Source organism: Salvelinus fontinalis, chromosome 8 (assembly GCF_029448725.1).
Source record: "Salvelinus fontinalis isolate EN_2023a chromosome 8, ASM2944872v1, whole genome shotgun sequence".
In the NCBI taxonomy this organism is placed as follows: Eukaryota; Metazoa; Chordata; class Actinopteri; order Salmoniformes; family Salmonidae; genus Salvelinus; species Salvelinus fontinalis.
Window position 1 is genome coordinate 37623760 of NC_074672.1, and position 25268 is coordinate 37649027.

A 25268-nucleotide genomic window follows, 5' to 3' on the forward strand; every position below is an offset into this window, starting at 1 on the left:
ATGGCTGGCTAACGGATCTGGCTGCTCATGGCTAGCTGACGGATCTGGCTGCTCATGGCTAGCTGACGGATCTGGCTGCTCATGGCTAGCTGACGGATCTGGCTGCTCATGGCTAGCTGACGGATCTGGCTGCTCATGGCTGGCTGACGGATCTGGCTGCTCATGGCTGGCTGACGGATCTGGCTGCTCATGGCTGGCTGACGGATCTGGCTGCTCATGGCTGGCTGACGGATCTGGCTGCTCATGGCTGGCTGACGGATCTGGCTGCTCATGGCTGGCTGACGGATATGGCTGCTCATGGCTAGCTGACGGATCTGGCTGCTCATGGCTGGCTGACGGATCTGGCTGCTCATGGCTGGCTGACGGATCTGGCTGCTCATGGCTGGCTGACTGATCTGGCTGCTCATGGCTGGCTGACTGATCTGGCTGCTCATGGCTGGCTGACTGATCTGGCTGCTCATGGCTGGCTGACTGATCTGGCTGCTCATGGCTGGCTGACTGATCTGGCTGCTCATGGCTGGCTGACTGATCTGGCTGCTCATGGCTGGCTGACTGATCTGGCTGCTCATGGCTGGCTGACTGATCTGGCTGCTCCTGTCTGGTTGGCGGCTCTGGCAGATCCTGTCTGGTTGGCGGCTCTGGCAGATCCTGTCTGGTTGGCGGCTCTGGCAGATCCTGTCTGGTTGGCGGCTCTGGCAGATCCTGTCTGGTTGGCGGCTCTGGCAGATCCTGTCTGGTTGGCGGCTCTGGCAGATCCTGTCTGACGGACGGCTCTAGCGGCTCCTGTCTGGCTGGCGGCTCTAGCGGCTCCTGTCTGGCGGACGGCTCAGTAGGCTCATGGCAGACGGGCGGCTTTGCAGGCTCATGGCAGACGGGCGGCTTTGCAGGCTCATGGCAGACGGATGGCTCAGATGGCGCTGGGGAGACGGATGGCTCAGATGGCGCTGGGGAGACGGATGGCTCAGATGGCGCTGGGGAGACGGATGGCTCAGATGGCGCTTGGCAGACGGGCAGTTCAGTCATCGCTGTGCAGACGGCAGACTCCTGCCGGCTGAGGCGCACTGTAGGCCTGGTGCGTGGTGCCGGGACTGGTGGCACCGGGCTGGGGACACGCATCTCAGGGCTAGTGCGGCGAGCAGCAACAGGACGCACAGGACTCTGGGGACACACAGGAGGCTTGGTGCGTGGTTTAGGCACTGGTGGTAAAGGGCTGGAGACACGCACCATATGGCTAGTGCGTGGAGGAGGCACTGGTGGTACTGGGTTGGGGCGGGGAGGTGGCGCCGGAAATACCGGACCGTGCAGGCGTACTGGCTCCCTTGAGCGCCGAGCCTGCCCAACCTTACCTGGTTGTATGCTCCCCGTCGCCTGACCAGTGCGGGGAGGTGGAATAACCCGCACCGGCCTATGTAGGCGAACCGGGGACACCATGCGTAAGGCTGGTGCCATGTAGGCCGGCCCGAGGAGACGCACTGGTGACCAGATGCGTTGGGCCGGCTTCATGACATACGGCTCAACGCTCAGTCTAGCCCGGCCGATACGTGGAGCTGAAATGTACCGAACCGGGCTATGCACGCGTACAGGAGACACCGTGCGCTCTACTGCGTAACACGGTGTCTGCCCGTACTCTCGCTCTCCACGGTAAGTACAGGGAGTAGGCGCAGGTTTCCTACCTGACTTCGCCACACTCCCTTTAAGGCCCCCCCCAAGAAATTTTTGGGTTGTACTCACGGGTTTCCAGCCTTGTCTCCGTGCTGCCTCCTCATATCGCCTCCTCTCGGCTTTAGCTGCCTCCAGCTCTTCACGAGGAAGGCGATATTCTCCCGGTTGTGCCCACGGCCCCTTACCATCCAGTATCTCCTCCCATGTCCACGAATCCTGTGTAGGTGGGTCCTGTTGCCGCTTTCCATGCCGCTTGGTCCTGTATTGGTGAGTAGTTCTGTCACGATCGTGTGGAGGATTGATGGACCAAAACGCAGCTTTAGGAAAATAAGCCATCTTCTTTTATTTTAAAGATGACGAAAAATAAACACGAAACACTTAATACAAACAAACAAAACAACAAACGATCGTGAAGCTAATAAACGTCGTGCACATACAACATGCTACAAACGTTCTGACATAGACAACTACTCACAACCAATGAGAGCCTATGGCTACCCTAAATAAGGCTCCCAATCAGAGACAACCGAAATCAGCTGTCTCTAATTGGGAACTCATTCAGGTAACCATAGACTCTCCTAGACAACTAAACATACATAGACAACGCTAGACACCTGTACTCAACACAAACCCATATACTACACCCAACAACCCCTTTACCATAGAATCACCCAAAAACAACAACACACAAACATTCCCCATGTCACACCCTGACCTAACTAAAATAATAAAGAAAACAAAGAATACTAAGGCCAGGGCGTGACACTCTCTCTATGTGTGTTTTTAACTCTCTCTCTAGGTGTGTTTTTAACTCTCTCTCTCTCTAGGTGTGTTTTTAACTCTCTCTCTCTCTCTCTCTCTCTCTAGGTGTGTTTTTAACTCTCTCTCTCTCTCTCTCTCTCTCTCTCTCTCTCTAGGTGTGTTTTTAACTCTCTCTCTCTCTCTCTCTCTCTCTCTCTATGTGTGTTTTTATCTCTCTCTCTCTAGGTGTGTTTTTAACTCTCTCTCTCTCTCTCTCTCTCTCTCTCTCTCTCTCTCTCTCTCTCTCTAGGTGTGTTTTTAACTCTCTCTCTCTCTAGGTGTGTTTTTAACTCTCTCTCTCTCTCTCTTTCTCTCTCTCTCTCTCTCTAGGTGTGTTTTTAACTCTCTCTCTCTCTAGGTGTGTTTTTAACTCTCTCTCTCTAGGTGTGTTTTTAACTCTCTCTAGGTGTGTTTTTAACTCTCTCTCTCTCTAGGTGTGGTTTTAACTCTCTCTCTCTCTAGGTGTGTTTTTAACTCTCTCTCTCTCTAGGTGTGTTTTTAACTCTCTCTCTCTCTCTCTAGGTGTGTTTTTAACTCTCTCTATGTGTGTTTTTAACTCTCTCTCTCTCTAGGTGTGTTTTTAACTCTCTCTTAATAGGTGTGTTTTTAACTCTCCCTTAATAGGTGTATTTTAACTCTCTCTCTCTATGTGTGTTTTTAACTCTCTCTCTAGGTGTGTTTTTAACTCTCTCTCTCTCTAGGCGTGTTTTTAACTCTCTCTCTCTCTCTCTAGGTGTGTTTTTAACTCTCTCTCTCTCTAGGTGTGTTTTTAACTCTCTCTCTCTCTAGGTGTGTTTTTAACTCTCTCTCTCTCTCTCTCTCTCTAGGTGTGTTTTTAACTCGCTCTCTCTCTCTCTAGGTGTGTTTTTAACTCTCTCTAAGAGTGTTTTTAACTCTCTCTCTCTAGGTGTGTTTTTAACTCTCCCTTAATAGGTGTATTTTAACTCTCTCTCTCTATGTGTGTTTTTAACTCTCTCTCTAGGTGTGTTTTTAACTCTCTCTCTCTCTAGGTGTGTTTTTAACTCTCTCTCTCTCTCTCTCTCTCTCTCTCTAGGTGTGTTTTTAACTCTCTCTCTCTCTCTCTCTCTCTCTCTCTCTCTCTCTCTCTCTCTCTCTATGTGTGTTTTGATCTCTCTCTCTCTAGGTGTGTTTTTAACTCTCTCTCTCTCTCTCTCTCTCTCTCTCTCTCTCTAGGTGTGTTTTTAACTCTCTCTCTCTCTCTCTCTCTCTCTATGTGTGTTTTTATCTCTCTATCTCTCTCTCTCTCTCTCTCTCTAGGTGTGTTTTTAACTCTCTCTCTCTCTCTCTCTCTCTCTAGGTGTGTTTTTAACGCTCTCTCTCTCTAGGTGTGTTTTTAACTCTCTCTCTCTTTCTCTCTCTCTCTCTCTCTCTCTCTAGGTGTGTTTTTAACTCTCTCTTGGTGTGTTTTTAACTCTCTCTCTCTAGGTGTGTTTTTAACTCTCTCTCTCTCTCTCTCTAGGTGTGTTTTTAACTCTCTCTCTCTCTCTCTCTAGGTGTGTTTTTAACTCTCTCTCTTTCTAGGTGTGTTTTTAACTCTCTCTCTCTCTCTCTCTCTCTCTCTCTAGGTGTGTTTTTAACTCTCTCTTGGTGTGTTTTTAATTCTCTCTCTCTTTCCACAGGTGTGTGTGTGTATAGTCCCGTGATGTTGGCCCACTCTTCTCTCCTGTTGCTACTCTGTCTCGCGCGGCTGCCCACCCCCATGTCGGCCCTGCCCTTTGAGCAGAGGGGATTCTGGGACTTTGCGATGGACAGTGATGTGGGAGGGATGATGTCAATGATGAGAGATGAAGAGGAAGGCTCGGCAATAGAGGAGCTGCCCCCTCCTGATCTGCCCTCATGCCCCTTCGGGTGCCAGTGCCAACGCAGAGTGGTGCAATGCTCCGATCTGGGTGAGTGTGTGTCTCACCGTAAGCCTGAAGCACTTCTGTGTTTATGTGTGTATGTATGTGTGTGTGTGTGTGTGTGTGCCATTGTGCAAGTTTATTTGTGTGGTTACCTGAAGCAGGGTGCAGTCATTTGTTTTGGAGGCAAGAGAGCCCAGTAGAATATGAATGGGAGGCAGAGAGGGTTCAGCTGGTTGAGGTTATTCTGTGAATTACTTTGTGCATTGCGTGACTTCAGAGAGAGAGAGAGAGAGAGAGAGAAGATAGAATGGGATCTGATGGTGAATTATCAAAGAGAGGAATTTATCTCACGGATAACGGGTGTATTTTGTATTTTGATAAAGAAAGGCATGTCTTAGAGGGATTTTCTGTTCCCGACATGAGAGAGAGAGAGAGAGAGAGAGAGAGAGAGAGAGAGAGAGAGAGAGAGAGAGAGAGAGAGAGAGAGAGAGAGGATGAAAGCTCAGTGTGTAATTTCCTTGAGGTCTTTAATGAGCTGTTTCATGGTCTTCTTGACACACACAACAGGATGTTCAACGGAAATCGAGGGAAGGATGAGAGAGATAGAAGGGAAGAGTGTTACTAAAGAATGGATGGAAGCCATGTGTTTGTGTTTATCCTTAGCTTCGGTGTAGAGGATTGGGAAAGATCAGTGTTGTATGTCCACTTTCATTAACACTGAAATAGGCAGGTGCTCAAACACATGAAAACGATGATCCTATAGTGGATCAGAGGCATCATTTTCAATTGATTATGTGTAAAATGATTTAATCCTTCAAATGGATAGAAGTGAGGGGGAACAAGGAACACATACATATGTAGTGTTCCTGACCTGTTTTCTGTTCATTTTGTATGTGTTTAGTTGGTCAGGGCGTGAGTTGGGGTGGGCATTCTATGTTATGTGTTTCTATGTTTAGGTTGTTTGTAATTAGCCTTATATGGTTCTCAATCAGGGACAGGTGTTTGACGTTTTCCTCTGATTGAGAACCATATAAAGGTAGGCTGTTCACACTGTTTGTTTGTGGGTGGTTGTCTTCTGTGTATGTTGCACCACACGGGACTGTTTCGGTTTGTTTGTTCGTTCGTTTGATGTAGTCTGTTCCTGTTCGTGAGTTCTTCGTGTATTTATGTAAGTTCCATGTTCAGGTCTGTCTACGTCGTTTTGTTATTTTGTAGTTTGTTGAAGTGTTTTCGGTTTTCGTCTTTACTTTAATAAACATCATTATGTCAAAATATCACGCTGCGCTTAGGTCCAATCCCTACTCCTCCTCTTCGGACGAAGAGGAGGAGGACAGCCGTTACATGTAGGATTTTAATTTGATTACCCTGTTCATGGAAAACGTTCATGCAATGCAGGAAATGTAAAACTTGTAGTGTGTTTGAGGTTTAAAAAGGCTTCTGAAGTTTGGCATTTCTTTGACATGTTAGACTTGATTTCCCCTGACGAAAAAGGTATCAACCACTACAAAAATGTCCATTAATTATAATCCACATAATGATTCACACATCCTGTTGCTGCATGATTATTTTCCTGCTGTAGCAAACTGGCTCAAATTAAGATCCTACATCTTAACACACGCAAGCACGCACATACACATATAAATGTATATAAATACACAGATTCACAGACCATAATCCTTCATTCTCCTAAATTATAGTCCTCTCAAAGACTTTACAGTCTATGTGCCAACAAAGGCCAATGACAAGCCTGGAAATAAATGCTTATTATCTCAAAATATGAACATTGTAGTTGTATGCACTATGTGTGTGTGTGTATTTTTGTGTGTGCACGCACTGTGCAGTAGGTCTGAGCGTCGTGTATGTTTGTGTAGTATTTCTTTATATTTCTGCATGGGCAAGTGTGTTGTTTTTTTGGTGTGTAGCTACAGTAGTACTCTTCCAGTAAACTATTACATTGCAAATAATAGTCTGTACTTTCTTATTCGCTTTTGTTGAATCATGTCATTTTCATCCCACCACCTAACACTATATTTCCTGTCCCGGACTACTGAAGTGAGTAAATGTGGAAGCGTATAATTTGCGAGTTGTCAGTGCTTATTTAGAACAGATGTATTTTGGCTATGGCGTCTGTCTCTGTCTCTGAGTGTACACCAATTTTCTGTGTAAAACAGTAGTGGGGTTTAGGTGTAGTGGTTAGAGAGGAAGGATTTGGGGGTACAGATTGGAGTTTTGCTGGGGTTTGGGGTTTACATTGGGGTTGGGTTGTTGAGTGGGTGTGGGGTGTTGGTATGGGCTTTTATGGGCTTTTGTTTTGGGCAAAATGGTTGTGACTACATACTGGAGAGTTGTGTGGTACAGTGGTAAAGACTTTATTTTGGGGCGGTGCTTGGTTAAGCGTTTTGGGGCGGTGCTTGGTTAAGCGTTTTGGGGGTACGTGTTCTGTCAAGGGAGGGGTCTGAGTTGTGTTAAAATGACCCATATTGACCAGAATAGGTTTCTTCAGACACACAGAACATCCTGTATGTTGAGTAGAGAACATTGGTAGTGTTCAAAGTGTTGCAGTGTGTTGTGTTGTGTCCTGGTAGTGGTCAGGAGGGTGTAGTAGTGTGCTCTGTGTCAGATGTGGTCAGGGTGTGACAGGGGAACAGTAGGTGTTGCTAGGTCACCAGCAGTAAGAGGGTTGTTGCAACAGTGTGATGATCGCTGGACTGGGTTGCAGGTCGTGATTCATTTTGTGGTCATTGCAGTGATGTATTACTGCCACACTGGCAGTCATGAGTCATGAACGCAGTCAAATTTAACATGACTGTTGAGTCAAGGTAATCTCCTTTTATGTGTTGGTAGTATCCAACCTGCTAATGGTCTGGTACTCAGGGCTCTATTGTCCTTCCAACCACCCTGACATCAATGCAATAGACAATCACATCAAACACTTATCATCAACCATATTGTGCTTTTAAAACTCACCTCGCTGTGATTGATCAATTTGAGGAAAGAAACAGGTTGAAACAGAGTGAAAAACATGGTAATTCTGGAGGTTGTTTCAAAGCCTAACAACGAAATGGACAGCGCTTTCTAAGGTGATGATGAATAAAAACACCAATACACATATTAGAGGCCAAGACTTTAAAAAACGGAATTAAAATAATGATTGTCCCGTTCGTTTTACAATAGATATATACAGTATCCTACCGCATATTATGCACCGGATTTTTTTTTTTTTTAACAACTGATTTAAGATGTCTTTAATTGGTCTAGCTAGCCTACATTCCAAACATTCGCCTTTGAGTGTAAGCTGTATTATTATGCATACTGGGTGGACTGGTTACCTTATAATACACTCCAAAGTTTATATTCATGAGTCTGGGAGTTTAATTAATTATTTTTTTATTTTACCGTTATTTTACCAGGTAAGTTGACTGAGAACACATTCTCATTTACAGCAACGGCCTGGGGAATAGTTACAGGGGAGAGGAATGAGCCAATTGTAAGCTGGGGATAATTAGGTGACCGTATGAGGGACAGCTTGGAGAATTTAGCCAGGACACCGTGGTTAACACCCCTACGCTTACGATAAATGCCATGGGATCTTTAGCGACCACAGAGAGGCGGGAAACCCGTTCAACATCCCATCCGAAAGACGGCAACAAGGAATATATATATATATATATATATATATATATATATATATATATATATATATTAGACCTGATGAAAGCCTACTGACCCTCCAACACCACTTCCAGCAGCATCTAGTCTCCTATCTTGGGACCAACCAGGACCAACCCTGCTTAGCTTCAGAGGCAAGCCAGCAGTGGGATGCAGGGTGGTATGCTGCTGGCTGAAATATGTTTCGTTGTGAAAACATGTTACTTTCCATGTTCCCGAAGAGATTTCATTTGGTTTCCCACATTAGGAACTTGGTAGCTGCAGGAACAGGGTTGGGGGGCCCATGGTATAGAGTTTGGGCGGAATAACACCCGTCGCGCAGCTAGAGGCTGCATTGTCCTCAAACAGTGGTTGATGTGTGGAGGTAAATAACCGGAGTAGCCTACCCAAACGAACAGGCGGGAAAGCTTCCATTCGCTATTCAAGTGCATAGGCGAATGGCATTACTTTTTTTACGCTGCTCCTGTTCATGCCCATTTGATAAAGGGCCATTCTAAATCTAAACTAATTTAACATAGTATAGACAATATTACATTGAGAATAGTCTGATGGGTGACAATATGATGATCACTTGACGAGAGAACAGTGGGTGCAGCCTGAGGCAAGGAACAGAGCGCAAGCCTTTTCTAGGACTTTCTCAAATCATCAAAAGCCTAATGTAGCATCATGAAGCCCATATACGTTTTGATATCTAAGACATTCTAAGGTTCGTATAATTAACAACTAAAGTTGCCAAATAACTAAATCTAGCGTAGCGTAGCCTATATCACTTTTACGCTCAACCTATAGCTTTAATATGCGCACTCGCTCCAGAATGGGAAAAATATTCTTTCTTTTTTATTTAGCTATGTTCGATTATGTTCTTCTTCCTATAAAATCATAATATAAAATAATGACATGGGACTCATAAGCATATCTTGTCGGCTAAATGAACGAGCCTACAGCATGGAACATAGCCAGATAACATACAGTTAGTTGTAGGCCAACTCATATTCTGTTAACCGTTAACATATCATGTTTCTTTGGACCTGCCTAAAATAAATAATGGATTTATTGTTATGGTGTTTAATCAACTGATTTATTTGACTTGTTAAAATGGAGATGTTACAAAGGCATATATTAGCAGTTTCTATTTGTGGAGATGCTAAACGTGTTTAAGTTAATTAACGTTACATTACCGTGAGACCAGCAGTCTTTTGCATGACAATAACCAGCTGACAAATTGTTATGACCGCCACAGTCCTAGTCATGATGAGATGTAACCATGGCAGCGGCTTGGTTCTGTTGACCTGGCCAATCGACCGTCTGAGAACTGAAACAACTTAACAATGATGTTGTCTCATTAAAATGGTTCACTGAGTTGAATCATGTTTATAAGAAGTTTAATCAGAATCCTTTTGGGGACCAGAATGTACCAAGTAGGATGAAAGATCAAAGTAATACAATCCTCCGTTATAAAAACACTAGGGTTTCTGACAACTGTTTAGTCACTGGCTGCAACACACCAGTTTGTCCAACCCACAATTTGAGAAACTCTTCTATTACATTGATATTGTCACTGCCGGAGTTCTTGCACATGATAGACGATGACATCATGTTCTGGTTTAAAGTTTGGAGTTGAACAGAGAGACCTGTTTTCTTAACACGAGGAGACAATCAGGTCTCTGGTTGTAAGCAGGTGTTTCTCTGCAGTAAATTAACTGTACTCTCATATTGCCATAGGAATAGTCTCTTTATCATCTGTGTGTGTGGTGTGTGTTTCTTTGTGCCCTACTGCGTCGTCCTAATTAACCTGATGTGATCTTGCTGATGGTGTTGCAACGTCCTTTGGGACTTAGTGAAATGTAAAACAGCTGGATGACATCTGGCGTCCCCATCTGGGTGTGAGGGCGTGTATGTATGTTTCTGTTCCGTGTGTGTATGAATCCCCACTGACACTGTGTGTGTCTGTGTGTGTGTGTTTGCAGGTTTGACTGAGGTGCCTAAGAGCATTCCCGCTGACACCAAACTCTTGGACCTGCAGAACAACCGCATCACTGAGCTGAAGGAGAACGACTTCAAAGGCCTCAGCAACCTCTACGTAAGAGAGAGGGAGAGATAGAGAGGAGAGAGAGAAAGGGGGGGTGTAGAGATTGAAGACGGAGAGGGAAAGAGCAATTAAATTTTAGCTGGCCTTTATTGGCCCAATTCAAGAGGACAGAGTTCCGTCCCTCATCTCCTACAGAAGTTCTTTGTCTGAGACAGCTATGTTGACCACTTAAACAAACCACCAGGGAAGGACAACATTCCCAGTCAGTCACCTTAGGTAACTGAACAGAAATACATTTCAGATGGAAAACCCAGCAGGCAGGTAGTCGTGCAGGCAGGCAGCCGTGCAGGCAGGCAGTCGTGCAGGCAGTCAGTCGTGCCCTGCAGTCAGTCATGCAGGCAGTCAGTCGTGCAGGCAGTCAGTCGTGCAGGCAGTCAGTCGTGCAGGCAGTCAGTCGTGCAGGCAGGCAGTCGTGCAGGCAGGCAGTCGTGCAGGCAGTCAGTCGTGCCCTGCAGTCAGTCGTGCAGGCAGGCAGTTGTGCAGGCAGTCATGGTGAAAATGTCTTCATCCACAGAGAGGTAACTGTTTTAATTCATGTTGTGAGTTTCCTCTCTGGCCATGTTCAATATTGGGCTTGGTCATCTGTTCTGAGTGTGCGACAGGCATAAATGAAGGCTTTCCGGGAGCAGAGAGGAGAGGATGTGAGCTAGAATATTCCCTTTAGCTCCAGGCAGAGGCTGGCCACACTCTGGAGTAGAGAAGAGGAAAAGAGAGAGGGGTGGTTGGAGAGAGGAAGACACTGACTGGACATAACTAGGGCACTTAGGAGAGAGAAAGACACTGACTGGACATAACTAGGGCACTTAGGAGAGAGAGTGGGGGTGGGGCAAAGGTAGCTTACTTGCTTATTTACTCACTCCCCTCCCTCCCTCGCTCTCTCATTCTCTGTCTCTTTCCATCTCTCAGGCACTGTCCCTGGTGAATAATAAGATCAGCAAGGTCCACCCCAAGGCCTTTGTTCCTCTGAAACACATGCAGAAGCTCTACTTCTCCAGAAACCTCCTGACTGGAGTCCCCAAGAACCTGCCCTCCTCTCTGGTGGAGCTGAGGATCCATGAGAACCGCATCAAGAAGGTCCATGAGGGGGCCTTCTCTGAACTGGGCAGCATGAACTGCATAGGTCAGAGTTCATTAAAGATTACAGAGCCATTCAATGCTTCACTATTACCTCAGCATATTCAATATGCTGGAATTGAATCAAATTTGCCACAGCCGTGTTCTAATGTGTCTTATGTATGTTCTTGTAGAAATGGGAGGGAACCCCATCCAGAACAGTGGGTTTGAGCCAGGAGCCTTCAAGGGACTGAAACTGAACTACCTGCGTATCTCTGAGGCCCAACTCACTGGAGTACCCAAGGGTACGCAGTACACAGAGCAAGTGGTTTACTCAGAAGTAATCATAACTTATTGAATGCAGACCCTGTAGCTCTTAAAGACCAGAGTTGGAGACCAGTTATGTACAGTGTACATTATTCTGATGGACCGTATTGTAAGCAGAAGTTGGTGTTTTGATGTTGTATCAGTAGGTTAGTTAAGAGGTGTGTGTTCTGTCTCCTCCAGAAGGTTAGTTAAGAGGAGTGTGTTCTGTCTCCTCCAGAAGGTTAGTTAAGAGGAGTGTGTTCTGTCTCCTCCAGAAGGCTAGTTAAGAGGAGTGTGTTCTGTCTCCTCCAGAAGGTTAGTTAAGAGGAGTGTGTTCTGTCTCCTCCAGAAGGTTAGTTAAGAGGAGTGTGTACTGTCTCCTCCAGAAGGTTAGTTAAGAGGAGTGTGTTCTGTCTCCTCCAGAAGGTTAGTTAAGAGGAGTGTGTTCTGTCTCCTCCAGAAGGTTAGTTAAGAGGAGTGTGTACTGTCTCCTCCAGAAGGTTAGTTAAGAGGAGTGTGTACTGTCTCCTCCAGAAGGTTAGTTAAGAGGAGTGTGTTCTGTCTCCTCCAGAAGGTTAGTTAAGAGGAGTGTGTTCTGTCTCCTCCAGAAGGTTAGTTAAGAGGAGTGTGTTCTGTCTCCTCCAGAAGGTTAGTTAAGAGGAGTGTGTTCTGTCTCCTCCAGAAGGTTAGTTAAGAGGAGTGTGTACTGTCTCCTCCAGAAGGTTAGTTAAGAGGAGTGTGTTCTGTCTCCTCCAGAAGGTTAGTTAAGAGGAGTGTGTTCTGTCTCCTCCAGAAGGTTAGTTAAGAGGAGTGTGTTCTGTCTCCTCCAGAAGGTTAGTTAAGAGGCGTGTGTACTGTCTCCTCCAGAAGGTTAGTTAAGAGGAGTGTGTTCTGTCTCCTCCAGAAGGTTAGTTAAGAGGAGTGTGTTCTGTCTCCTTCAGAAGGTTAGTTAAGAGGAGTGTGTACTGTCTCCTTCAGAAGGTTAGTTAAGAGGAGTGTGTACTGTCTCCTCCAGAAGGTTAGTTAAGAGGAGTGTGTTCTGTCTCCTCCAGAAGGTTAGTTAAGAGGAGTGTGTTCTGTCTCCTTCAGACCTGCCAGACAGTCTCCATGAGCTCCATCTGGACCACAACCAGATACAGGCCATCGAGCTGGAGGACCTGAGCCGCTACAAACACTTGTACAGGTGCGGATAAGAGAGAAATACAATGGGATTCACATGGCAGTGTGCAGCTATGTTTGCGTAGGCTGAGTTAACTGCCATAATTGAGTACTGAGAGCCTCCAGTTGTTAATGTTAAGTACCCCACTGCAATGTATGTAATAGCTCTTTGAGACTGAAATAAAGTCTGCTTGATTGAAAAAAGAGGCAAGCATTGATAAAAGATTTCTGTGTGGACACGTTGTCTACCCTCCATTCTGGATCTTTCTTAGGCAACCATGCCACCCAGTGGTGACTTCAAGAAATACTGGTAGGCGTTAGACATAAGGATGATGACACTCTGTCTCTCTCTGTCTCTCTGGTTGCCAGGTTGGGTCTGGGCTTTAACCACATTCGTATGATAGAGAATGGCAGTCTAGCTTTCATCCCCCGCCTGAGAGAGTTACACCTGGAGAACAACAGACTCACAGCAATCCCCAAGGGTCTGCCTGACATGAAGTACCTACAGGTGAGTGACTGTGTGTGCATGTGTGTCTGTGTCTGCGTGTGTGTATATACAGGTGTCTGTGCCTGTGTGTGTGTGTGTCTGTGTCTGTGGTACTGGTAGAGTTGTATTCATCAGACAGGTTAAGGGCCTTGAAGCACCTCTAATACAACACCATGCTGTCCCCCTCCCACCATGTAGGTGGTCTACCTCCATTCCAACAGCATCAGCAAGGTGGGAGTGGATGACTTCTGCCCAAGAGGCTTTGGGATGAAGAGGTCGTTCTATAATGGCATCAGCCTCTACTCTAACCCTGTCAACTACTGGGAGGTCCAACCCGCTGCCTTCCGCTGTGTCAGTGACCGTCTGGGCATCCAGTTTGGCAACTATAAGAAATAAGCACAGGGAGAAAGTGATAGAGAGGATGGAAGGAGAGAGAGAGGAGTGGAGCAAAGAGGAGTGAGAGAGGAGGACTGGGGAGAGGAGGAGGTTGAGGAGAGAAGGAGGCAGAGACCAGAATTGGGGAAAGGAGATGAGTAAAATTGCCCTGACCAAATTTAAATCTGTATTCGATAGAGAGAATGAGAGATGGTGAGGACAGATGAGAGAAGAGAAACAATAGAGATGTGTTTGTATTCTAATTCCAACTATAGAGATCCTGTATTCTAATTTCGGTTCCAACCATAGAGATCCTGTATTCTAATTCCTGATTCTAACCATAGAGATCCTGTATTCTAATTCCTGATTCTAACCATAGAGATCCTGTATTCTAATTCCTGATTCTAACCTTAGAGATCCTGTATTCTAATTCTAACCATAGAGATCCTGCCTTCTAATTCCTGATTCTAACCATAGAGATCCTGTATTCTAATTCTAACCATAGAGATCCTGTATTCTAATTCCTAATTGTAGGAGAGAAACATACAGTGTGAGGGGAAAAGAAAGGCGAAGGATGTGCTTGCCCAATCCACATTTCAATATCTGACTTTTTTAAACCATGCTAATCAGGTATTAAAGCCTGAAAACAGGGTCAATAGAAATAAATAAATACTATTGTGTTTGTGTCAAATTAATCAGTACTCAGAAATATATTTTTTTGAGGATGTTTTCTTCCCCAACCAAATTGCAAAGATGAGATTTATGATAAGAAATATTTCGAAGCATTTCCTTCAATATTGTTTTTATTACAAGAGCTTTATTTGTTATTATTACAATTTTTGTGTTATTATAATTTTGGTGAAGATACATTACAGGTAAAACATAGAAAAGCAATGCCTGTATATAGATGATCATATAAGAGGTGCTCTTTTTACATATGTTTGTTGTGTGTCTATTTGGGAGTCACATTTGAACCTTCCTTCTATTGCTAACATCAGACTTATCAGGTGCTAACTTGGATGCCATAATCAATTCATCCTGTATGTCATAAGCAAACCCAACCTATGGAAAGAAAAAGATTAAGGTTGGAGTCAATTCCACTATTTCAAATCAGATTCCAAAATGGAAGTTGTCAGTTCCAATACATCACAAATCCAAACAAAAACATATATTTCTTATTCCTTTGATACGGCTGAATTACCATCACAAGTGGAACTGACCTCAACCTGGAGATGTCAGTGTCAATTAGGTAGGCTACTCCCCAGGGGAAACTGCCCTGAGTCCGATTGTTCCTGGGTGCCATTTTGTGTCCATCCCCACTTCAGCATCCAGTCTCCTGAGTGTATACAGTGACAGTACAATAAGGGGTGAACCGCCAGAGTGGGACTTGAACCAGCAACCCTGCAGGTTCAGAACCCTTGGCAGAGGCTGCAGCCAGGGAGGTTACAACAGCAGTGTTTGATGGATTGTTTTGCACAGTGTCTCTGTAATGCTTTCTCTGCTGGGTTTCCTCTGGGTATTTAGTCTGTGTAAATGATAGATGTAGTTGCCTTAGTTCTTAATGCCTTTTCTATACTCTGCCAAGCTACCGCTGCATGTAAGAATAAAGATTTTTTCAGCCTGACTATAGCAGAGAGAACGTGTGATGGTATGGTGGTGGAAAGAAGCTGTGTGAGAAATAAAGGACAACTACAACATTGGCCAGGTTTGATGAGTGGACATGAAGGGAAGCAAAATCACACAGTTTCTCTTTAAATTATTCACTAAGCAAGAAACCATGGTTCACATTATGGCACAGATATACCAGTGGAAGTCAGTGCCATTTAAGATGAGAGGACGATTTTTTTTATGAGCCTAACGTTCCCATTTTTGCAACTAAAACAAGAACATAAACTAAAACATTTTTGCAACTAAAACTTTTAGACAAATTCAAGTAGGTCCATCCCTGTTTCATTCCGTTTGCTTCCATTTTAAGAAAAGTTTTGCAACAGAATCGGCGGAATGAATACACCCCATGAACACATTCATTCTTGCCTCTATGCGCTCTCCTCTCACCTTTTCTCTTCGGTTGTGGACTTCACCCGCTAGACAGGGTTGGGGAGTGACAGATTACATTTAAGGGATTACAAAAAATTGTAACTGTAATCTGTTACGTTACCAGCAAAAATATTGTAATCAGATTACACATACTTCTGAAAAACTAGATGATTACTTCGAGGATTACTTTTAAATTCAGAAAGGATGTTTGTGAGGAAAAAAGCATTGACACTTCTCTGTTTTCCCAATGACATTCAAATCAGCATTGAAAAAAAGGTGCAAGTTTAAGTTTGTTCCTCCTGAGCGAGTCTGACCACAAGTCAGAGACCACTATGATGACACACAAAATGTGTTTGATGGATTGCAGGAAAAGAGCAGGAATAGGCTTTTGTAGGCCTTAAACATTCTAGTACAGTTAAATAGTTAACACACATACACACATGGACGCAGAGGTCTAAGGTACTGCATCTCAGTGCAAGAGGCGTCACTATAGTCCCTGGTTCGAATCCAGGCTGTATCATATCCGGCCGTGATTGGGAGTCCCATAGGGCGGCGCACAATTGGCCCAGCGTCGTCCGGGTTTGGCCGGGGTAGGCCGTCATAGTAAAAAAGAATGTGTTCTTAACTTACTTGCTTAGTTAAATAAAGGTTACACACACACACACACCACACTGACCAAAAAGTTATTTTGTTGACATTTACATATGTCCCCATTCCCAGTAAAACATAATCAAAACCTATTTCTTTCACTTGCTGTGCTGTTTCGTTGTTCATTTGTTCAGTCGTTTCCTTCTCAACCAGGATTTCTATGGAACGCCGTTTGGGTCTTTGCGTGTCAAAAAAAATACTATTTAACACTTTGATGTGTCAATTAAGCTTGTTGACCAATCAGGCCCTGAATATGACGCACGTCACATAATAATTGTACGCTTTCATACATTTTTTACGTAGTTATTACACATTGATTACACTATCACTCGTATTTCATATGTCACAATGATTCATTGATACGTGTGCTATGATGCTGGTAAAGTTGTCTCGCGCACCTACAGTGCTGGTCATAAAAAAAAGCTAGCTAGCTCATGGATGCAAACAATGTTCTTCCCCAAAAACATAGCAAAACGACATAATCTGTTTCAGTAGTTATAGTTACTATATAGCCAGGTGTCATCTTCTAAAATAACCCTCATAAAACAGTTCTTATTTGATTAATGGTGGTCGGACCCATCTATGTGAAGCTAGCCACAATAAGGATTAGCCACAACAGTGGACTTTGCGTTAAGCCTTCAAAATAAAAGTATGGCATAATTCTACTATTTGTATTCATTTGCATCACTGTCAATAACATACTGTAATGACCGGACTAGATCATAAAGGAACAATTGTCCAGACAGAGGATTGAGTTTACGAATTGATGGTTTATTAACCCAACTTTACACAGGCTACTGTTTGGCCGTAGCCCACGCCAAATAAATGAAAGATACCCTACAAACCAACCGTGACCTTCTCTTGTGAAGCCCAGACGTAAGAGGAAGAACAATGGCTAAACCTGGTCTTAACTTCCAATGCTCCATCCCCCTGCCCAAACCCCCTACAGGGAAATGGGGGACAAGGAAGTGGGAACGGGTAATACAGTCCGTGGCTCTGGGGAACCACACGGTGACACAGGGAGGGAGACAGGGGGAGTGGGCTGTCTGGAGCCTTGTCTGCGGCACATGGGGGTGGGTGCCTGGAGAATGTCATTGTCAGAGAGGGGAATTGTGCGGGTCCCTGGGGTTTGGGGAGAAGAGGCCCCTCTGTATGGGGCTAACCTGTCCCGGTGCAGTGCCACCTTTCTCCCCCTGGGAGGAAGCTGCACCCGGTAAACAACCTCCCCTACCCTCTCCAGAACACTGCAGGGTCCCACCCAGTGACTGTCCAACATGGGGCATCTGCCTTTTTTCCTTAGGGGGCTGTAGACCCAGACCAGCTCCCCAGCCACAAAGTGCCTTCCCCGGGTGTGCACGTCATAGTTCCTCTTCTGCTTCACACCTACATTCACCAGCTGGTCTCTGGCGAAGGTGTGGAATGTCTCCAGGCAATCCTGGAGTCTCTGGGCATACTCCGGCCCCGGGGGAACATGAGGGCTATCCAGGGGCCAACCAAACGCCATCTCTGCAGGGGGTGCGGATCTCTCTCCCCAGCATGAGGAGGGCAGGCGTGCAGGAGGCACACAGCGCTCTCTCCCGTCCCTCTCTCCGCTCGCAATGGCGGCAGCCGTCTGCAGTACAGGGCCGATGGGACATGGCGTCAGTGTTGGAGTGGCGTGCCCCTGACCTGTGCACCACTGTGAAGTCATACGGCTGAAGCTCCTCCAACCAGCGAGCCACCTGCTCTGGCTCTCTGAAAGACATGAGCCACTGGAGAGCAGAGTGGTCAGTCCTTACAGTAAAGGGCAGACCACCCAGGTAGTACATGAAGTGTTTGACGGAAGCCACCACAGCCAGGAGCTCCCGCCGGGTGACACAGTAGCGGCGCTCATGTTTGTCAAAAGTTTTGCTGAAGTACGCCACCACTCTCTCCCCCTCTGGCCCCACCTGCGCCAGCACCTCACCCATGCCCACATTGCTCGCGTCTGTGTCCAGGATAAAGGGCAAGGTGAGGTCAGACTGGGCGAGCACGGGGGCCTCGATCAGTGCACGTTTGAGGGTGTTGAACGCCTCCTCACACTCCACTGTCCAAGTGAAAGCCTTGTCCTTCGGCAGCAGGCGGTTCAGGGGAGCAGCGACGCTTGAGAAGCCCCGTACAAACCTACTGTAGTACGAGGCCAGGCCCAGGAAGCTCTTCAGCTGACGCTGGTCGGTGGGTTGGGCCAATCTCGGACAGCCCCCACCTTGTCCTCCATGGTGCTGATCCCCTCTTTCCCCACTTGGTGGCCCAAGAAGGACACCTCTCTCCTCATGAAGTGGCACTTCTCGGGGTGGAGCTTCAGACCTGCGGCAGCCACCCTCTCCAGCACACGCCGTAGCGCCACCAGGGCTGACTCGAAGGAGCTGCCATGGGCCAGGATGTCATCGAGGTATACCAGACACTGCTGTCGGGGGATGCCATCCAGCACCCTGTCCATCAAATGCTCAAAAAGTGTGTTTTTTGATCAGTTTAATAACATGCTTAGGGAATGTGATTTTGGGAAAGAGGTCATTTTAGTGGGAGATTTTAACATTAATTATGAAGACAAGTCTTGTAGGAAAACCCTCAAACGGATCACTAATACCTTTGACCTTACACAGCTAGTTAAAGGGCCAACCAGGGTGACTTGTTGCTCTAAAACACAGATTGATTTGGTGTTCAGTAATAAACCAGAGTGACTAAATCATTCAATATGGTTACTGGGCTATCTGATCATAATCTGACACTTATAGCCAGAAAGCTGTCTAAGAGCAGGTTTAACCTCTCTACTGTTAGAAAGCCGGATCAACTAAGAATACCTAAGAGTGAATTAAACTCTTTTGAAAACGCAATTAAGGGAATTAACTGGAATGATCTCTTGTCCTATACAGACGTGGAAGCTGATAGTCAGGTTTTTCTATCCACAATCCAGACTACAATAAATGGTTTCCTAAAGAAAATCAAATCCAAACCTGGCCAAAAGAGCACTCTTCCTTGGCTAAATGGAGAAATCTGAAAATTGATGAAAAAACAAGATTATGCTCTAAAAATAGCTCTAAGATCCAAATTAGAGCATGACAGACATAGGTTTACCATGTTGAGAAATAAGGTGATGAAAGAAATCAGACAGGCCAAGGCAAACTTTTTTATTAACATAATTGGTGAAGCAAAGGGAAATTCTAAATTGATCTGGGAGAATCTAAAAAAGTTAACAGGGAAAGACCATAGTAACACTGCAAAAAGACTAGAAATCATGGTGAATAACAATCTAACACAGGATGCAGTCGAAATAGCAATAGCCTTCAATTCCTACTTTATTGACTCTGTCAGGGTACTGACACAAAACCCCTCCACTGGTTTCTTGGGCTCAGTGCTAGTGAATGACGCTCAACCTGTCTTCATCATAAGGGAGGTTGCTGAGTCAAAAGTGAACAAGGTGATTAGCTCCCTAAAGAACTCTAAAGCCAAAGATGTGTTTGGGCTGGACTCTACCTTTCTTAAAAACTACAAAGAGTCACTCATTGGCCCCATTACTAAGGTCACCAACACATCTATTGGTCTCGGGGTGTTTCCAAGGGTATGGAAGTCGGCCATAACGGCCATCTTTAAATCAGGCGACCCTGCTGACGTGAGTAACTACAGGCCCATTAGTATACTACCTGTGGTGTCAAAGGTTGTTGAAAAGTGTGTAGCAGAACAACTGATTGCCCACCTCATCAACAGACCCTTCACATTACACTCCATGCAGTTTGGCTTCAGAGCGAAACACTCCACAGAAACGACCAACTGCTTTCTTCTGGAAAATGTGAAGTCCAAGATGGACAAATGGTGCGTTGTTGGGGCTATGTTTCTGGACCTAAGGAAGGCTTTTGATACTGTTAACCATGAGATTCTCATCACAAAATTGTCCAAGTTCAACTTTTCCCCCGATGCCTTGAGATGGATGAAATCACACCTTGAAGGTAGAACTCAGTGTGTCAGAGTGCGCAATGAGCTGTCGCCCACTCTCAGCTATGATGTGGGTATGCCCCAAGGGTCAATACTGTGGCCCCTCCTGTTCAGCCTGTACATTAATGATCTGCCTTCTGTCTGTACTGGGTCTGACGTTGAAATGTATGCAGATGATACAGTGATATATGTGCATGCAAAGAGCAAACAACAAGCTGCACAATAACTTACTACTGTAATTCTCCAGGTTACAAAGTGGCTCAGTGACTCGTGTTTGCATCTCAATGTGAAAAAAACAGTTTGCATGTTCATCACAAAGAGGGCAACAGATGCTACTGAGACAGATGTCTATGTGTCAGGGGAGAAGCTCCAGGTGGTATCTGATTTTAAGTACCTTGGCATCATACTTGATTCCAACCTCTCTTTTAAAAAGCATGTGAAAAAGTAATAACCAAATTCAACTTAGCTAATTTCCGATTTATACGAAATTGTTTGACTACAGAGGTAGGAAAACTGTACTTCAAATCTATGATACTCCCCCACTTAACATACTGCTTGACTAGTTGGGCCCAAGCTTGCTGTACAACATTAAAACCTATTTAGTCTGTCCACAAACAGGCTCTCAAAGTGCTTGATAGGAAGCTCAATAGCCATCATCACTGTTACGTCCTCAGAAAGCATGAGCTCCTGAGTTGGGAAAATCTTGTGCAATACACCGACGCATGTCTTGTATTCAAGATCCTAAATGGCCTGGCTCCCCCTCCACCCAGTATTTTTGTTAAACAGAAAACCCAAACATATGGCAGCAGATCCACAAGGTCTGCCATGAGACAAGGTCTGCCATGAAAGCACATTTAGTAAATCAACTTTCTCTGTGAGAGCTTCCCATGATGTCTGGAATACACTGCCATCAGACACACATAACTGCACCACATATCACACTTTCACAAAATGCATGAAGACATGGCTAAAGGTCAATCAGATATGTGAACATGGTCCCTAGCTGTGTATTGCCACTTTCCATGTTGTCTGTTGTCTGTAGCTTGTGAGGTGTGGAAAGATTTTGTTGCTTTTATTAATTTTGTCTTGCTGCTTTTTGTTCTATGTTGCTCTGTCTGTATGCTACGTCTTGCTTGTTCTATGTTGCTCTGTCTGTATGCTACGTCTTGCTTGTTCTATGTTGCTCTGTCTGTATGCTACGTCTTGCTTGTCCTATGTTGCTCTGTCTGTATGCTACGTCTTGCTTGTCCTATGTTGCTCTGCGTGTGCTCACTGCTCAATGATTTTCTATATTGTAATTGTTATTAATAACTTGCCCAGGGACTGCGGTTGAAAATTAGCCGGCTGGCTAAAACCGGCACTTTTACTGAAACGTTGATTAATGTGCACTGTCCTTGTGTAACCGATGTGAAATGGCTAGCTAGTTAGCGGTGGTGCGCGCTAATAGCGTTTCAATCGGTGACGTCACTCGCTTTGAGACCTTGAAGTAGTGGTTCCCCTTGCTCTGCAAGGGCTGCGGCCTTCGTGGAGCGATGGGTAACGATGCTTCGTGGGTGACTGTTGTTGATGTGTGCAGAGGGTCCCTGGTTCGCGCCCGAGGGGACGGACGTAAAGTTAAACTGTTACACCTGTAAAAAATAAAATAAACTCAAACTCAAAAGTAGCTGGAGCGTTGCACAGGCTGAAGCACAGGACCTTGAACTGCCAGTGTCCTCTGTTAGTGGAGAACGTAATTTTGGCTCTGGCCTCTGGGGAGAGGCACCTGCCAGTAGCCACTGCAGAGGTCTAGTGAGGAGAACCAGGAGGACCCCCTAACCAGGTCCAGTGACTCATCGATACGTGGTATGGGGTACGAGTTCTTCCTGGTTACCTCATTCAGCCGCCTGTAGTCCACACAGAACCTCAGCTTGCCCCCCTTCTTAGGAACCATGGCGACTGGCGCCGCCCAGGGGCTGTCTGAGGGCTCAATGAAGTCTGCCCGCTGCATCTCCAACACAGCCTTGTCTGCCGCCTCCTGGCGTGCCAGCGGGATACGGCGGGGACGCATCTTGATGGGTCGAGCATCACCTGTGTCGATCTCATGCTGCACCAGATGAGTCTGACCCACCTCTTCCTCACTCAGCGCAAAGCTGTCTCTGAATTCAAACAGCAACTGCCACAACCGTTCCTGCTGCTCGGGGTCAAGACCAACACAGTTCCTCCCCCATATCTTCCTCACTGCAGACAGTGTCCTCTCCTCTTCCATCTGGGGTAGCTGGGCTGGGGGGGCGCGGCCCGGGCTCACAGAGGGATGTGTCATGGAGGTAGCTGGGGGAATGTAACACACAGCTGTAGGTTACAGGGGGGCTGGGGAAAAGTCACACACAGATGTGGGGGAGGGGAGGCAGCCATGAGTCTCTGCTGCTTTAACTGTTGGAGTAAAGGGTTTGTTGGGTTGAGTGATTGTGACATTAGGGGGGGCCATGGTGACTTCCGGCCCTCCCTGGAAGCTCAGTGTGCCCCCATTTAGGTCTAACTGGCAGCCTGTGCTCCTAAGAAAGTCCAACCCCAGGATACAAGGGTCCTGCACAGCCGCCACCCACACAGGATGACGCACAGACCTGCCCCCTACTGTCAGAGTCGTTATTCCCTTCCCTTTCATGGGTGCCAGCTCACCTGTGACTGTGCGGAGCTGCACAGTTGTGGGTTCGCACTGAGTCCAACCTGGCACAATATCCGGCCTCACCAGGGTTACTGTGGACCCAGTGTCCACCAGGGAAGAGCAGGGCACCCCCTCCACAGTGACATGACAAAAGTCCCCAACACAGGTCCGGCCCACCACAACAACAGGCTCCATCAGCTTGCCCTCGTCTGCTTCTGGGGAAGTGGAGCCTTGCTTCCCCGTCTGTGCCGGTGGGCTCCTCCTGAAGATGATGGTGGTTGGGATAGAAAGCCAGGGGTCCGCACTACCCGGTCTATGCGGACCCCGAGCCGGTTTCCTGATCTCTGGGGGACATGGGGCAATCCCGGTGCAGATGGCCTGACTGACCACAACCCCAGCAGACCCTGGGACCAGGGCGTGTGTTTCGTGCCGCCTGTAGCGACACAGCACAAATGAGTTCTGTCATTTCAGCATCCCATGCAGGCTTTTCCGGCTCTGGGCTGCTCTGCCCACCAGCCCGCACAGAGGTTCTGTCTCCCTGCACCCCCACCAAAGCCTCAGCTGAAGCCCCAGCCCACACCAGCTCCTTCTCCAAAGCCATCTCCAAGGCTATCTGCAATGACTCAGGGTGAGCTAGCTGGGTCTGTATGCGCAGCTCCGTAGGAGAGAGTGCCTGTATGAACTGGTCCCGTGCTAGCTCGCTCTGCACGGAGGGGGGCATGTGAGCATATGCCCGCTGAGAGAGGCTCTTGATGTCATTAGCTAGCACCCGTAGAGGCTCTCCAGGCTGCCTGCGTCTATTACTCAGTTCGGAACGCAGCAGCCCGGGCTGTACACACTGTCCATAGCGCCTCCTCAGTGCTCCCACTAAAGCACCATAATCACGTCTGTCCTCGGGGCTAATCAATATCAAACAGGCCAGAGCATCATCCGTGAGGCATAAAGCCAACTGCAGTGCCCTATCTTCATTCGACCACCCCCTAAAATGAGCTAACAGTTCAAACTGAGCATGAAAACCTTCCCAATCCGCCTTACCGGAATACTTCGGGGTCTTAACTGATACGGACGCAACCGGTAATTGGGTGCCGCCATGTTTGTTTACATCCTAAGCCCCAGATTCCTCGTCCCGCCGCGTCGACGTCACCCCTTCCGTCCGCCCACCAGAATCCGCGCGAAGCACAGTAGACGAATTACTCATGCCCGCCTCAGCTGCCATCACTCTAACGTCCTCCCTCAAGTGGCCTCTGGGCTCCGACGCCCTGGCGATCTCCTCAGCCCAAAATATAAGCTTGTTTTTCTCCAATGTTTGTTAACATTGTAAATGTAAACAAACACTTTATAGTTTCATAACATGGTTAAAACAATTTTGATATCATGGATGGTCAGTCCTTGCATCCATAGCTCTGTCTATTAAATCTGAGAGTGCTTACATTTCTCCAGGCCCATCCCTCAGCTATTTCCCAAAACAGAGACGGGGTGTCCATTTTGCTATTGTTTCATCTGTGGATTTGCTCTTTAAACAGATGCATATTATCAAGATATCAAAATGTCACCAACTAAAAGGTAAACAATAGACCTATAGCAAATGCAGCATGTGGCATTCATTTTTCACATGTAAATAGGACTTTTCAGTAGTGCTCAAAGCATGCCATTCCATGAGCGTAGCATTTATTTTTCAACTCGAATCAATGAGCCCAACCAGTCCTCCATGACAACAAAAATCATAAACAGAGTAGGGCTGGCTAATAAGCCCTTAGTTTGGGGGTTATACTCAGGTAAAACAATATTGCTAATCTATACTTCCATATTTCCAAGTCCTATTCTTGAAGATCAAGGGGTATAACATTTCTTGGAATGACTGGAATTCTGATAGACTTTGTTTTTTAATGTAAAGATCTAATTTAATCGTATTATTATATGTAGTAGAAAGCAAGGGGTTAGAAGCCTACATAACCAGTCCATAAAGTAAAATGTAACATCCATATATGGCCAGCTTTAACATTGATTTATCTTGCAATAGATGTTGTTCAATTAGTAACATACATTTTTGTCTTCTTCTAATGCCTCTTAAGGGGAAAGTAATCTAAAAGTAACTGAATGTAATCAGATTACGTTACAGAGTTTGGGTAATCCCAAAAAATACGTAACTGATTACAATTTTGGACAGGTAACTTAACTGTAACGGATTACATTTAGAAAGTAACCTAGCCAACAGTGTCGCTACATAGCCTACACTGTTGTCACCATAATTGCTATTTAAGATGGAGCCGACAGAGATGGTCACCTCGCTTCGAGTCCTTAGGAAACTATGCAGTATTTTGTTTTTTTATGTATTATTTCTTACATTGTTACCCCAGGAAATCTTAAGTCTTATTACATACAGCCAGGAAGAACTATTGGATATAGGAGCGACGTTAACTTACCAACATTATGACCAGGAATATGACTTTCCAGAAGTGGATCCTCTGTTTGGACCACCACCCAGGACAATGGATGTAATCTCAGAAGCGGACCCAAAACAACGGCGCC

The 25268-nt window shown here is 46.0% G+C and overlaps 1 protein-coding gene across 1 annotated transcript in view; it reads left to right on the forward strand.

Annotated features, from left to right (window-relative positions):
• bgnb (biglycan b) overlaps positions 1 to 15165 on the forward strand; it is a 30681-nt gene extending 15516 nt beyond the window's left edge. Inside the window, exons 2-8 of the mRNA XM_055932424.1 lie at positions 4104 to 4373; positions 9965 to 10077; positions 10993 to 11206; positions 11334 to 11444; positions 12535 to 12628; positions 12973 to 13111; positions 13289 to 15165. Coding sequence (XP_055788399.1) covers positions 4127 to 4373; positions 9965 to 10077; positions 10993 to 11206; positions 11334 to 11444; positions 12535 to 12628; positions 12973 to 13111; positions 13289 to 13486 — 1116 coding nt within the window. The 5' untranslated portion in view covers positions 4104 to 4126 and the 3' untranslated portion in view covers positions 13487 to 15165. The remainder of the gene's footprint in view (positions 1 to 4103; positions 4374 to 9964; positions 10078 to 10992; positions 11207 to 11333; positions 11445 to 12534; positions 12629 to 12972; positions 13112 to 13288) is intronic.
• The last annotated feature ends 10103 nt before the right edge of the window (positions 15166 to 25268 follow it).